Source organism: Mchenga conophoros, linkage group LG22 (genome assembly GCF_057382185.1).
Source record: "Mchenga conophoros isolate Kocher_MC1m ecotype Shallow Benthic linkage group LG22, M_conophoros_male_GT1.1, whole genome shotgun sequence".
NCBI lineage: Eukaryota > Metazoa > Chordata > Actinopteri > Cichliformes > Cichlidae > Mchenga > Mchenga conophoros.
This window is the reverse complement of record NC_140546.1, coordinates 21503849-21516770: the sequence shown is the minus strand read 5'-3', so window position 1 is coordinate 21516770 and position 12922 is coordinate 21503849. Positions and strand designations below refer to the sequence as shown.

Sequence of the window (12922 nt, the reverse complement as noted above, 5' to 3'; positions counted from 1 at the left end):
GGAAGCACTGGTTACAGAGCTTAAAGAGCTTAAATGATGGAACACTTTTACTATTTGCAGAGCACAGCTTTAGGGATTAGAGTGCAGGTGGAACTGTTAATTTAATGGCACGATTACAGCAAGACCGCACCTCATACTTGCTTGCACAATGTCACATCTGTCCTGGAAAACCTTGGATACCCTTACTGTCTTGAAGAGATTTTATGCTGATCACTTTACTTGTTATACTCAGACAGAAACTCACCAGACACTTTATTACCGACACTTTCCTAGTGCTGAGTTGGACCACGTTTTGCCCTCAGAACTGTATTAATTCTTTATGGCACAGATTCAAAAAGCTGCTGGAAACTTACCTCAGAGATGTTGGTCCATATTTACATGATAGCATCACACAGGTCCTGCAAATGTTTTGGCTGCACATCCAGTTCCACCTCCTGTTCCACCAGTCCAAAGGTTGGATTTAGATTTCGTGACTGTGGAGGGTATTTAAGTAGCTTCGTGCTCACTGCTATATTGGAAGCAGCCACCACGGTCAGCAAAAATGCACAGGTAGGCCATGGTGTTTAAAAGATGCTCAGTTGGTTCCAAGCGACTGAAAGTGTGCCAAGAAAAACATCCTCTACATAATTATACCACAAACAGCAGCCTGATGATGACACTAGACAGAATGGATCCATGCTTTCATGTTGTATATGTCAAACTATGACCCTGCCACCTAAACATTATTGCAGGAGTTAAGACTCCTCAGACAAGCAACTTATAGCCTCAGTTTGCTGTTCTTCACTGGGAGGAGTGGCACCTGGTGTGGTCTTCTACCGCTGTGACCCATCTGCTTCAAGGGTCGACATGCTGTGCCTTCAGAGATGGTCTTCTGTTTCAGCCCTGTTTACCTTTCTCATAATGACTGGTTATTTAAGTTACTGTTGCCTTTCTTTCAGTTGGAAACAGTCTCCTCTGACCTCTGGCATCAACAAGAAATGTTCTTCCAGAGAACTGCTGCTCACTGGGTATTTTCTCTTTTTCAGAAAATTCTGAGGAAAAATTGTGTTGGAAAATCCCAGCAGATCATCAGTTTCTGAAATACTCAGACGAGCCTGTCTGACACCAACAAACACGCCACATTTAAATTCATTCTTTCCCATTCTAAAGCTAGGTTTGAACTTCAGCAGGTCACCTTGACTGACTCTGGGTGCCTAAATGTACCCAGGTGCTGCCAAGTGATTGGCTCATGAGATATTAACAAGCAGGTAACCTGGTAGCTTGTGAGTGTTAACAGAAGCGTGTTTCACTCAGCCTGTAAAATTGTTGTGAAACTTCAAGAAAATAACCTGAATGAAATATTCAGGTAACAAAGAATGAGACGAGATTTTCATAAGAAGCAGCCTGGAGTTACGATCTGTGACATGTGTCATCATGTATTTAGACCTAGGTACAAAAAACTAATAGAATACTTACAAATTACGTATTCAATTTATAAGTTTAATGTTTTTCATGACATTTACAGCAGCAGCTGTGTTTTCTGGCTATTTCCTAGATATCAATATAAGTCAAATGATGAAAGCTGAACCTTTGGATCTGAACTAGAAGCTTTTGGATGATTTTAAATACACTGGCTTCATTATTTGACACTTTGACCACATTTACTATATAAACATTTAACTATGCACAAAGTATTTACTGTATATATACGGCACATATAACAAAAAGAAAGGAAAATTGTAACTGGCACCCTATAAGAAATAAGTGAAAATGCAGTTTCACAAATCAACAAACACTTGCTGATAATGTAAAATTAAACAGGATATCAGCTGAGCTATCACACGCCATCACAAGCTGCATGCTTTTATCACTAGATATAGGCAGTGCTGACATGGAAACTGGATGGCAAGCAGGTTTGCATGCACATGCATACATTGTACAGACAGACATAGTGCGCATACACAGGCATGTGAAACCAACCCCAATAAAACTGCCTTTGCTGACCCTGCAGTAAAACTGGTTTTAGTATTTGAGTTCAGATAATACAGTTATTTTGACAAAAGGTAAAAAGGTAGCCACAGTTCTGCTTAACACAATGCCATCCACATTTCCCAGTAGCGTTTTGTCTTTATAGTGGTCACAGTTCATAGTAATGTTAGTGATGTAATTGTCATGAGTAATACTTTCCTATGGCGTCATGTCAGGCTTCATTTATTGTAGCTGACTGGACTTAATGTTTAAGGACCGGCGAGGCATTCATGTCTAAGACGTTGTTGTTGTTAATTCTCTGTGGAAGTCTGTTTCTGCTTCACTGGCAGCCAGGAGAGATTATACAGTGGGCGACTTTTCAGTTCTGTGCCCTCTTTCGTCACAAAGTCCATGATAATGATACAGTGGTTTGCAAAAACACATTTCTGCATGCAATTTTGTCCAATTATGTTGCCATTAAAATCCCCAAAACGGGTCTGCTGAAACAGACTTTGGGGAAAACTCTTGGTCAATACGATTGTTTTGATTTGTTAAATTAGCAAATAGAAATAACACTGCTGCCAAAATTCAAAGGAATATCATTGGAAGTTCAGAGGAATGCATTAATAGATGGGAGAAGCAGGGAGGGACGATTACTCCCACAGACGGTTTAGTGGATAAGATGCTCCAGATGCCTGAATGACCCACATACAGTGACTACATTATATTAATAATAACAGGTTAACTGCTGAAGGATTTTAGCTTTTTTTGCACGCATAATTTGGATTTTGTTTTTTAAAACGTAAAAGTGCTACAAACATATAAAGCCTGTGGATAAAAACTGTTCTCAAAAACCATTAAAAATGTTCAGATATATTCAGAAGCAAATGTAAGCAGTTCACGCCCGTTCCTGTCAGTTCTGTGGTTTAGAGTCCAGTGGGGTCAGTTTTGCTTCTGTATTTAGATACTGCTTATTACTGTGGGAGAGCACAGCGACCACATAAAGACCAAGTCTCAGTGTCCAAACAAGAGGAATGTGTATTGTTTTTTAGGAAAAAGAGGAACTGTGGAGCGATTCATTACAGCAGCGCTCACATCTTGCTTTAAGAGGTTCAAGGCATCCGAGTGTGTCTTGATTTAGAGGAAAAAAAATATGATGGGAATTCCTCACAGCTAGTAATTTAGTAATTTTAGAAAGAGGGCGTGGCGGTCAATTCTCCTTGAAATGTTCAAACACATCCAGACTGCAGCACAGTAGCCTCTGGCAGCAGAGGCCAGCGTCAGCCACAGACAGACAGCTTTTGTCTTTATGAGAGTCGGAGTAAAAAAAAACAAAAACGGTGTTACTCTCTTCCCCAAACCCCCATAAAAACAGTGCTTACAAATCATCGACCATCTTCAAAGCGAAACCTCACAACTTCCCCAACACGCGTTATACACCAGCACTGGTGCATCAATCACTTGAAAACTATTTTACTTTTATCAAAGATGGGAAACTGACTGGCAGCAAAAGATAATAACACAGCCAGTGTGACACCTCTACATACAGCAGCTGTATGCAGCTTTTGAATAAAGACATGTTTTTTTATACGACCCAGATCTAAGGGTACTGATGGGCTGATATGCATATTTTAGGAAATATGCCTTTACAGCTGTGTAGAATGGTTGCACAGTAGTTAGTACTATTTCCTCACAGCAGGCGGGTGAGGGGAGGGTTCGACTCCAACATCTGGCCAGGGTCTTTCTGTGTGAAGTTTATATGTTCTCCTTGTGTCTGTGTGGGTTCTCTGGGTTCCTCCTAAAGTCATGCAGTTAGTGGGTTTAGACTAATTAGTGATTTTAAACTGACACTAAGTGTGAGTGCTATCAGACCAGTGACCTGTCCTGGATGTACCCTGCTTCTTGCCCCTTGACAGCTGGGATAGGTTCCATCCCCCTCCACCATGACGCTGAATCAGATAAATGTAAAACGTCTGGACTTCTTTAAGTTGCTTTAAGACATTTCACCTCTCATCCGAGAAGCTTCATCAGTTCTAGGCTACAATGACCTGGATGACTGAGAACCTTCACAGACATAAATGTAAAACAATGGATTATCCGATGAATGATCTACAGGATATATTTATGACTTCACAGACAACATCTTGAAATAGGTCTTTTTATTTAAGAAATGTATAATAAAGGAAATATTTTCCCGAGCCAACTGAACCAAGGCAGTTGTCTTGGAATTTTAACTGACCTTTATGTGCTCCTGAGTGGGATGGAAGAAGTCGCCATGGAGGGGAAAACCTGGACTTCTCTGCTTAAACTGCAGCACCTGCAATACATATGAAGTGTTTCACCATCTATGTATATTTCCTCCACTGGTAACTGGGTAAGCAGGAGAAGATAAATGGTTGGATGTATGGATAAATAATAAAGAACAATGTATAAGAGATCATAGAACGCAGATCTCAGTAAAAACAGGACTGGGTTTCAAGTCATTGTTTTACAAGTAATGGAAACAATAACAGCGTTTGGTGGTGTAATGCCCACTTATAATTTCATTTCCTATGTTTTTAAATAACTGCACTAGCCCACACACTGTTGTTAGTCTAAATGACCAAGTAAACAAATACTTAGTCTAGAAAGATCTCAAAAGGAAGACATGTGATGGAGAATGAATTGCCTTAAAGAAGAGGGGAAATAAATATCTGATCTTTAAGTAACAAAGAGGCTCATTGAAGTGAGGCTAATGTGGACAGCCCCGCTGGTTCACGTGTGTAATGTCTGATGAAAGTATGATTCACTCAAAAACACACATCGCCCTGGCACTGCAAGAGACAGCAACCAGGACCTGAAGAAGTAGAAAGTCTGTGTAATGAAAGAAAAAAGAAAAATGTTCCAGGCTTTACAGAATTATCGATTACCTTTGTGTGCTCTAATACTACTTACATCTTTTACTACTTACATCTTTTACTACTTACATCTTTTTCAGCTTCATTCATACAAATTGTTTTTTAAACTAACATTTTATATTGGTATCACTTTTTCAACTTTTTCAACATTTCTTTACACTACTTTACGCCCTGCCACGTTTATAGCGGGTAACACTCTAATAGTACAGCTATAGTTAGCTTAGTGTGAAATGTGATGCATGTCACACTGCTAAACCTTCTTCTCTATTTAGTCATCCACATATGACTGTTAATGCCTGAATAGGACAGAGATGGCATAACAGATAACTGTCCTGTGAAAGCTAAAAAAACAAAACAAAACTACATAGAAGTGCTAAAAATTCTAAAGATAAAAGTAAATTTGGTCAGCACACAAACTACCTGGTATTTATTTTCATTCTAAGCTGGTGGAGACTTCCTTCCTGGCAACCACAGCTGTTAGAGTCCTGGAGTCTCACGGTAGCCACCAAGCCACAGTATCTGCTGCTACGCAGAACAGAACTGCGTAAAGCATGGTTTAGTCGCAGTTCAGTTGGTACATGATGTGATGCATGACTCTGTGTACTTCCTCTTAGGAATTTTATCACTCAGAGCTAACCTTATCCCCCTTTCCACCAAAAACTAAAAGGAAGGACTAACTCAGTCTTTTAAAGATTTCACTAAAGCGTAGTTTTGAAGAAGAATAATCCAGGTTTTAATATGAAAAATACAGTTACATAACCATATTTTGTACTACATTTTTAAACATTAGCTGAGATTATAAATAGCTGTCCAGAGTTAGTTGGTTGAATTAAGGCACATAGGAGACACATACTGGGCTCTGCCAGTGCCGGGGGCCTGCCAAGCACTTTTTGGCATTTTTGTGGTACCCCACATGTTCCATTTGTGGGATCAGAAATAAAAGGATACAATACCGCAGCCTCACGTTCCCAGTTTGTCACATTGGGATGTTTGGTACCATTGTAACACATCTTCAGTGCCGCTTTTCAACATGCAGGGTAATATGAGTTCCTGCCTGAGACAAACACCTCGAGACTGCAAGAAAAACACTTGTGATGTCACAAGTGTTGCATGACTGCCAGAGAAGCTTGTGTGTATTTTTTTATATATATTTTTTTCATGTAACATGGAATATAAGCTATAGGCTATTATAAACTTTGTATATGATTTGAAAATACGGACAGTTGTTGTAAAAGCAGTGTTCCCTAACAGTCAGATGTTTCTCTCTGGATACTTAATTCCCACAGTCTACAAACAATAAGGGTAGTTTTGCTGATTCTGTCAAAGTATTCTTATTCTTCCCTTGAGGGGTTTTCAAGAAGAGAACTACACTGATATGATTTTAGCATTTTGAATACTACTGGTTTCACCTAACCAAGTTTGAAACTTCCCCATGGGGCTTGAATGATTTGAACAGATTATTACTGTCATCGTTATTTTGGGGGAAAAGCACACTCACTATTGGCGATCAGCACTGACTTTGTGAAACCAAAACATTATGAAAGAAAGCCCACCTATAAATTTAAAATGTCAACAACAAAAAACCCCAGCGGCGCTTTTGGTTTCCCTAACAGCGAGGCTGTTGTGAAGTCTCTTCTTGCATGTTTCACCGTGTTTCTCAACAACACTCTTGCCTGCTCTCTTCCTCATTTCATTACAGGAAGTGAGTTTGCAGTCAGATGCAGAGCTGTCACCCCAGTGGGTGACATATCATTCCTGTAAACTCTTGTGAAGATGGTGCCGTTCTAGTTCCAGATTCTGCTGCTGCCGCGATGCCCTGTTTGGGTCATCATCTCTCTCGCTGGCCTTGATGCCATCGGAAACAACGAGCCACAAATTTTGCAAGTAAGTGTTCACACTTTGCTGAGCTGCATCTGCTCAAGCGGACCTGTCGCTTCTTCATACTAGCCAGCTGTCTTGCTACATACTGTGACTTATAAATACAGGCAGGATCTGTCGAAATGCTTTCATGGATTAATCATAATATGCGTTATGTAAGATCATTTGAAGTTTAGGTATATGATGTGGCAATATCTAAATTCACAGTCTGTTAGTTAGTACACAAAGCTCGGTGCTGCAATGGAAAAATAGGTTCGATAACATCTAGCCTCAGCTTCCCCATTTTGCAACAAATGTGTCAGTTGAGATATAGCTCAATGGTCAGTATGTAGACTACAAGATCAAGAGCAGAGAGACGTGTACTAGTGATTCCTGTCTGTCTATTTTCTTTTTGTCCTGACTTCAGGCTGGAGTCTAGTCCATCTGGAGGATGGGGAATGTGATGCGAGGTGTGAGTGCTGAGAACAAGGTCAACACCGGAAACCCTGAAACCTCTCTGAAGGGTAAGATGTCCTTTTAGTGTATAAATAGCGCAGGCTGATAAAAACTACAGATTGGGAGCTTTCTGCACTCTTGGCAGCAACAACAGTCACTGTGATAATCCCTGACCGAAGAGACACTGATATCTTGAATACCAGAATTTACTGTTTCGCCATGTTTCATTATGCATGCCTATGATGATGTGGCAATTGAACCTAGGCAATTAAACACAAATCACGAGTACACATACATAAGAAATCACAAATCTAGTCTTAAAAACTGATTTCGGACAGTTTTAGTTATTTCTAAATCACAACGGCAACATTTGGCTGCCAGTAAAGGCTGCAAATATTACTGTTTTTGCAGGCACAGAAGACGAGGTGGTGGTGGTGCTCCAGGACTATCCTGCTCCTGAAATCAGCGAGCCGATCTACAGACTGGGAGAAAAGCTCAAAGTGGTTGCGCAGTAAGTTCATGTGCTTGCTTTTCTAATTGAAAAAAAGAAAAGAAAAGAAAAGAGAAAAGTTTTGGAGATTATGTGCAGCAAAAGGAAACCAAAGTCAAAAAGAAAGGTTTGTTTGTAATGGAGTGTTCTAAATGTGTAATTTAGAGAAGTGGCTCGGCAAAAGGTCAGTTTTTAATTCCTCTTTGCTTCTGTGTCGTTGTCAGGGAGGCTTATTGGTGGAGAGTGCGCTCTATCCAAACGGGGAAGGAGAACTACATACCCGGCAGCCATGTAGCACGAGTGTACCATGGGTAAGTAACACCTCACTGACACTATCTTCCGTTCCACTGGTCTGGTTGGTTTGCTTGAACTTGATAAAAATAGGTCCTTCTGCTTTACGAGCTGTCGTTTTAATAGAATGGGCATGACATATTGGTGATGCGCCCTATATTACAGCTGCGTTTGTGCTGATTTAATAAATATGGTGATTTATATTATTATCCCCACTAGTATTTAATCTGGAATTAAATACTCATTTGGGTTTTATTTTTCTTTTGGTTCAATCAGCTGGCTGTTTGAAGGTGTGGAGAGGCAGAAGGCGGAAGAACTGCTTCTTCTACCCGGGAACAGAGTGGGTTCTTTTCTGGTCCGAGAAAGCACCAGGGAGAGAGGTAAGAACAAATAAACGACTACTTTCATTTGATTCCAATTCTTGGTTTCTGTGAATAAGTTAAAAGCAATCATGAACTACCTCTGAGACTTAACTACCGACACAGGACATCAGCATAGTCACACCATTAACCGCTCAGTTAACCGTAGCTGGAAAGGGGAGGAAGCAGCAAGCTGCTACTGAGGTCTAGATAAAGCAGGCCAATGACTGCTAAGCTAAGCTGAGCCAAATGCCTGCTGGTTGCATCTTTAGGCTGAATGGAAAGCAAACAGCCTATCTCCCAAAATGTCAAACTATATCTGTAAAGACACGTAAAAAGGGAAATGACTTCTAACTGGGCCAAAGTCCCATTGACCTGTGATAAATAAATAAATCCAATGACTAAACTTGACAGGAGATGGAAACTACACCACATGACTGAACTTCACGTTGCTTCTGCTTTGTCTCAAAGCCGTAGTTATTGATGTTATTGTTATTAATCATATGGTCTTGTTTCAAGATTGATGTCATTATTGAAAGCCTGTCTTCAAAGCATGCGATGCGTGTCACATCCTCAGGTCTGTATTCGCTCTCAGTGAGGCACAGGAGTGTAAAGCACTATCGTATCTTCAGACTTGACAACAGCTGGTACTACATCTCCCCACGTCTCACTTTCCAATGCCTTGAAGATATGATCAATCATTATTCTGGTGAGTAGATACGTAAATATGTTGCTTTCTCATAGACCTTTAGTTCACATGTGAGACAGTAAACAAACTCATCATGTGTAGGGGCACACACACACACATATAAGTACTAACGAACTTCAGAAACCACACACGCTTAGATGAACAAAAATACAGTTTCATGTTCTTAATATAGAAGTATTTGTTATCAGTGTTTCAGCCTCTATATATATTTCCTCCACTGAAAGAATATTTTTGGAACACAACGGGAAATGAGATACAACTTGCATGTTTGATAAGCACTGTTGTGTACACAGTGAGGAAAAGCGGTTGTGATAATTGCTGAAGTAGTGCAATACTCTTGACACATATATAAGTTTGCTTTGTATGTTTGCTAGAGCAGTCAAGTGTTGAGTGGTTCATGCAAATTTTGCAACTTTATGTTTGTTCTTTGCTCGTCTTGCCTGGGGGCTGTATTTTACTTCCCCTATTGTTGCATTTTCAGATTCTGCAGATGGGTTATGCTGTGTGCTGACCTCGCCCTGCCTGTCTGGCACGATTCAGCCGCCAGATGCAAGTCTTGGAGCTCCACCTGTAGTGATGCGACGCAACTTTGACTGGAACAAAGTAGACAGGTACAGATGAGATTCAAATAAATATTTTGCTATGAAGGCGACAGCCATGAAGTGTGTTTATTTGAATATTTGTTAGCCAGAATTGCACAAAAGCTGCCCAGTGGAGGAGCATGTGCAGGGAAGAACTGGGGGGAAAAGTCTGTCCACTTTATTTTAAAACTGCAACATTGGGAGCTGGCCTTTGTCAGAAGATCAAGTTAGAAGCATGTTAGTGTGACAGTGCATGTTGTGTGCCCCTCCCTGAAGCTGGTTCTTCGGTCTTCCTGTTAAAAGGGAGGTTTTCCTTCCCACTGATGCCAAGTGTTGCCTCATAGAGGGTGGTCTGATTAATAAGGTTCTCTTGTATTACTGTAGGGTTTTTACCTTACTGTACAAAGTGCATTGAGGTGACTATTATGGTGATTTGGCACGATATAAATAACACTGAGCTGAACTGAACTGAATAAAATTCAAAATTGCCATCTTTGTCCCGCCTTAACGTTAAGCCTTTGAGATACAATTTTAATGCATTTTAATGAAAAACACATTTAAGCACTGTTAAAAAAAAATCTACAGCCAGCATCTAACCAACTTTGTGCAACAGTATCATGGGGATATATTTGAGCTTCAACAACAGAAAGCTCACAGTGGAGTAACAGAACAAAGCACTGTTGCCCTGGATGTTCTGTTTCTGTTAATTCACCGTAACTGTTTACACTGTTTATTCTTTATTTATTATTGTATGGAGGGCATTTGTCAGAGGCAAGATTTAGGAAAAGCAGGAAAAAAACAGCTGACACTCAGGAGCCACAATCAACATGTCCACCAGTGTCTCATCTGACAAGCTGTAATTAAATCTTTACCAAACGAACAAATACTAAAACCCATGATACAGTATTTCCTCATTATTTTCAATTTATGTTACATATTTTTCTAAGATCACAAAATTGTTTCCATTCATGTTTTTTTTTTTCAAAAGTCTATTTTTCACTTTAATTTTGGTTTTCAGAAATTATTATTTTTTAATATTTAGTTTCCATTTAAGTTTTAAGTTACATTTTAAGTTTAGTTATAATAACCATGGTATGACGGTTATAAGTTTCCTTTTTTTAATCTTTATTAAATATGCAAAAGATATTTTATAAAGAAATCGGTGAATCATGACACTAAACAAGAGGCAGCAATGAATATCTGAGGCAGCTGTGGAGGTGGAGCCTGGTTAACGGTTAAATGTGAAGGTCAGTGGTTCAGCCTCTGGCTCCATTTTGAAATTTCTTTGGGCGACAGACTGAACTTTGAATTGTCCCTAATGCACCTGTTTAAATGTTAGGTTAAAAGTGCTTACGTATGTGAAGAAGAAAAAATGTGTGAATGAGGCTACAGGTTAGAAAACACATTAAATGCTGAAACTGAGTAAAAAAAACAAAGAACCTGACCACTGCACTCAAATCCAGCATTTTACTGAAGGTTTGTCCTTATTCTAAGGTGGGATTAATTGTATTCATCTCTACACTTTACAGGAACCAGCTGGTCAGCACAGACGCCTGCAACGAAAACATGGTGAGCTATGGAGTCAGGAACAGCATCGCTGCCTACCTGTCCTTTGCTGGCGATCAAGACCCTTCACAGGTGAAATCAGATAGCAGGAAGAAGAAAAGCAAATCGCTGTATGTGCTTCCTGAAAATGGCCTTCCGAACACTGACTATGACGAGGACTTCTAGATGCAACAGTGAAGCTAAAAAGACCGGACTATTTTTAAGTGGAGGCCAGTAGACAACTTCCTCTGAAATCTACTAACGATTCCTTCAGAGCCAGCAGAGAACAGTACTGAGCCGAAACTATTACCCCAAAACATCGAGGCGTTTCATTGTTTCTACTTTGAGCACTTTGAAGTACTTTTAACAATAACGCAAATCGCATGACCAATTACACTTGTGAAGTAGTTGAACTGGATGATGGTGCAATTTAGATGTGAATACCCGAACGCAGGGCGGAAAAACAAAGCTTGGCATTATGGTGTGATGAGTGATGTGGGAGAGATTCTAATTATATGCATATGGCTTTTTGTGGCTTTCAAACTATTTTAAGTTTTATTACTATGGTAAAATGGTCATATTGAGACACAGGCAAACTCAGATCATTTGAATTTGGGGGCTAAATTGATGCATTGAAGATGAAGATCATATAATGAGTGTGTCTCAACCAGTGATTTATTCACACACAAATATAGGGGGGATTGAGCGAAATGTGGCTTCCTCTTATAGTTGCCATCCTACGATTTGTCATTCAATATTAATTCTCACTATGAGATTCACTACACAAGCCAGTGTCGCAGTTATCAACAACCAACCTCTAATTAATGGCTTTCATTGTGGTGTGACCCACCGATCAAGAGAGTGAGACCATGTGTATAGACAGAGGTTGTAAAAAATATAATCCGCTTTAGTAATTTGAGTGAACTGGCCCTTTAAATATCCCCAGAGGGTGGAAAATAATCACTTCTGTGAAGCACGATAAGGCTCCAAATGGTTTATCAATAATATATGCTGTGTGGGTTGTTCACAAAATAGTTTTTTTTCTTCTTCTTGTAATTTTCTTTTAGTTTATTAATGTTTCCTAAACACTGAAATGTATGTTCCTGTGTAATAATTTATCTAACTTGAGCAACTCAGGTTACAAATATCGTTACCGGGCTTGGTAACAATATTTTAGTGTTACTAGTGCAACAGGATCGTGTGAATACTGTATATAATTAATATGTACCAGTTATCATGTTTCATGTATCAATCAATTACAGGTATGGCTGTTATGGTAATAGTCTGATGCTTTTTTGCCTTATGTTTTATTTAATGTTTCATGGGAATAAAGACCAGTCAACTGCAATACTAACCATTAGAGAGGTCACAGTATTTCTGGTAAACATCGGTGTACTGCATGTTTAAATTTAAGCAGAAAAACACGCACATGACCTAAAAGTAAGACAAAAATATCCCACCAGCTGTGAAGGTGTGTGAAGCTCAGGACTCAACCCGAGGATGACTGCTGCGTATAAAAACCCCAAAAACAACAACATCAAAAAAGCATATTGTGATTCAAGGTTAGGTTTACTGTTAACGTAACAGTTCACTGAACCAAATTAGCGAATAGTCATCAATTAGTTTCATTACCAATCTCTTATCATCATGCTTGTCTGTGCACCATTTGCAACTCATGCATATATTTTGCACTTTCTGCACCAGTGCTGAAAAATGGAGAGAAAAAAGATATTAAAAAAAAAAAAAGACTGCCCCTTTTGAGAAAATGAGCTGTTAACCAAATAGAAAGG

General features: G+C 39.5%; 1 protein-coding gene across 1 annotated transcript; it reads left to right on the top strand.

Annotated features, from left to right (window-relative positions):
- The first annotated feature begins 6550 nt into the window (after positions 1 to 6550).
- sla1a (Src like adaptor 1a) lies at positions 6551 to 12480 on the top strand. Its single transcript, XM_085262835.1, has 8 exons — positions 6551 to 6728; positions 7129 to 7225; positions 7569 to 7668; positions 7872 to 7958; positions 8215 to 8318; positions 8875 to 9006; positions 9488 to 9617; positions 11117 to 12480. Exons 2-8 carry the CDS (start codon positions 7153 to 7155, stop codon positions 11316 to 11318), a joined length of 828 nt encoding a protein of 275 aa, XP_085118961.1. The 5' UTR covers positions 6551 to 6728; positions 7129 to 7152; the 3' UTR covers positions 11319 to 12480.
- Positions 12481 to 12922: the final 442 nt, after the last annotated feature.

Bases quoted from the DNA above. Each gene is read 5' to 3' on its own strand.
- sla1a (XM_085262835.1), top strand. From the start codon at position 7,153: ATGGGGAATGTGATGCGAGGTGTGAGTGCTGAGAACAAGGTCAACACC. The intron at 7,669-7,871 runs GTAAGTTCATGT...TGTCGTTGTCAG, and splicing joins AAGCTCAAAGTGGTTGCGCA to GGAGGCTTATTGGTGGAGAG. The intron at 9,007-9,487 runs GTGAGTAGATAC...TTGCATTTTCAG, and splicing joins TATGATCAATCATTATTCTG to ATTCTGCAGATGGGTTATGC.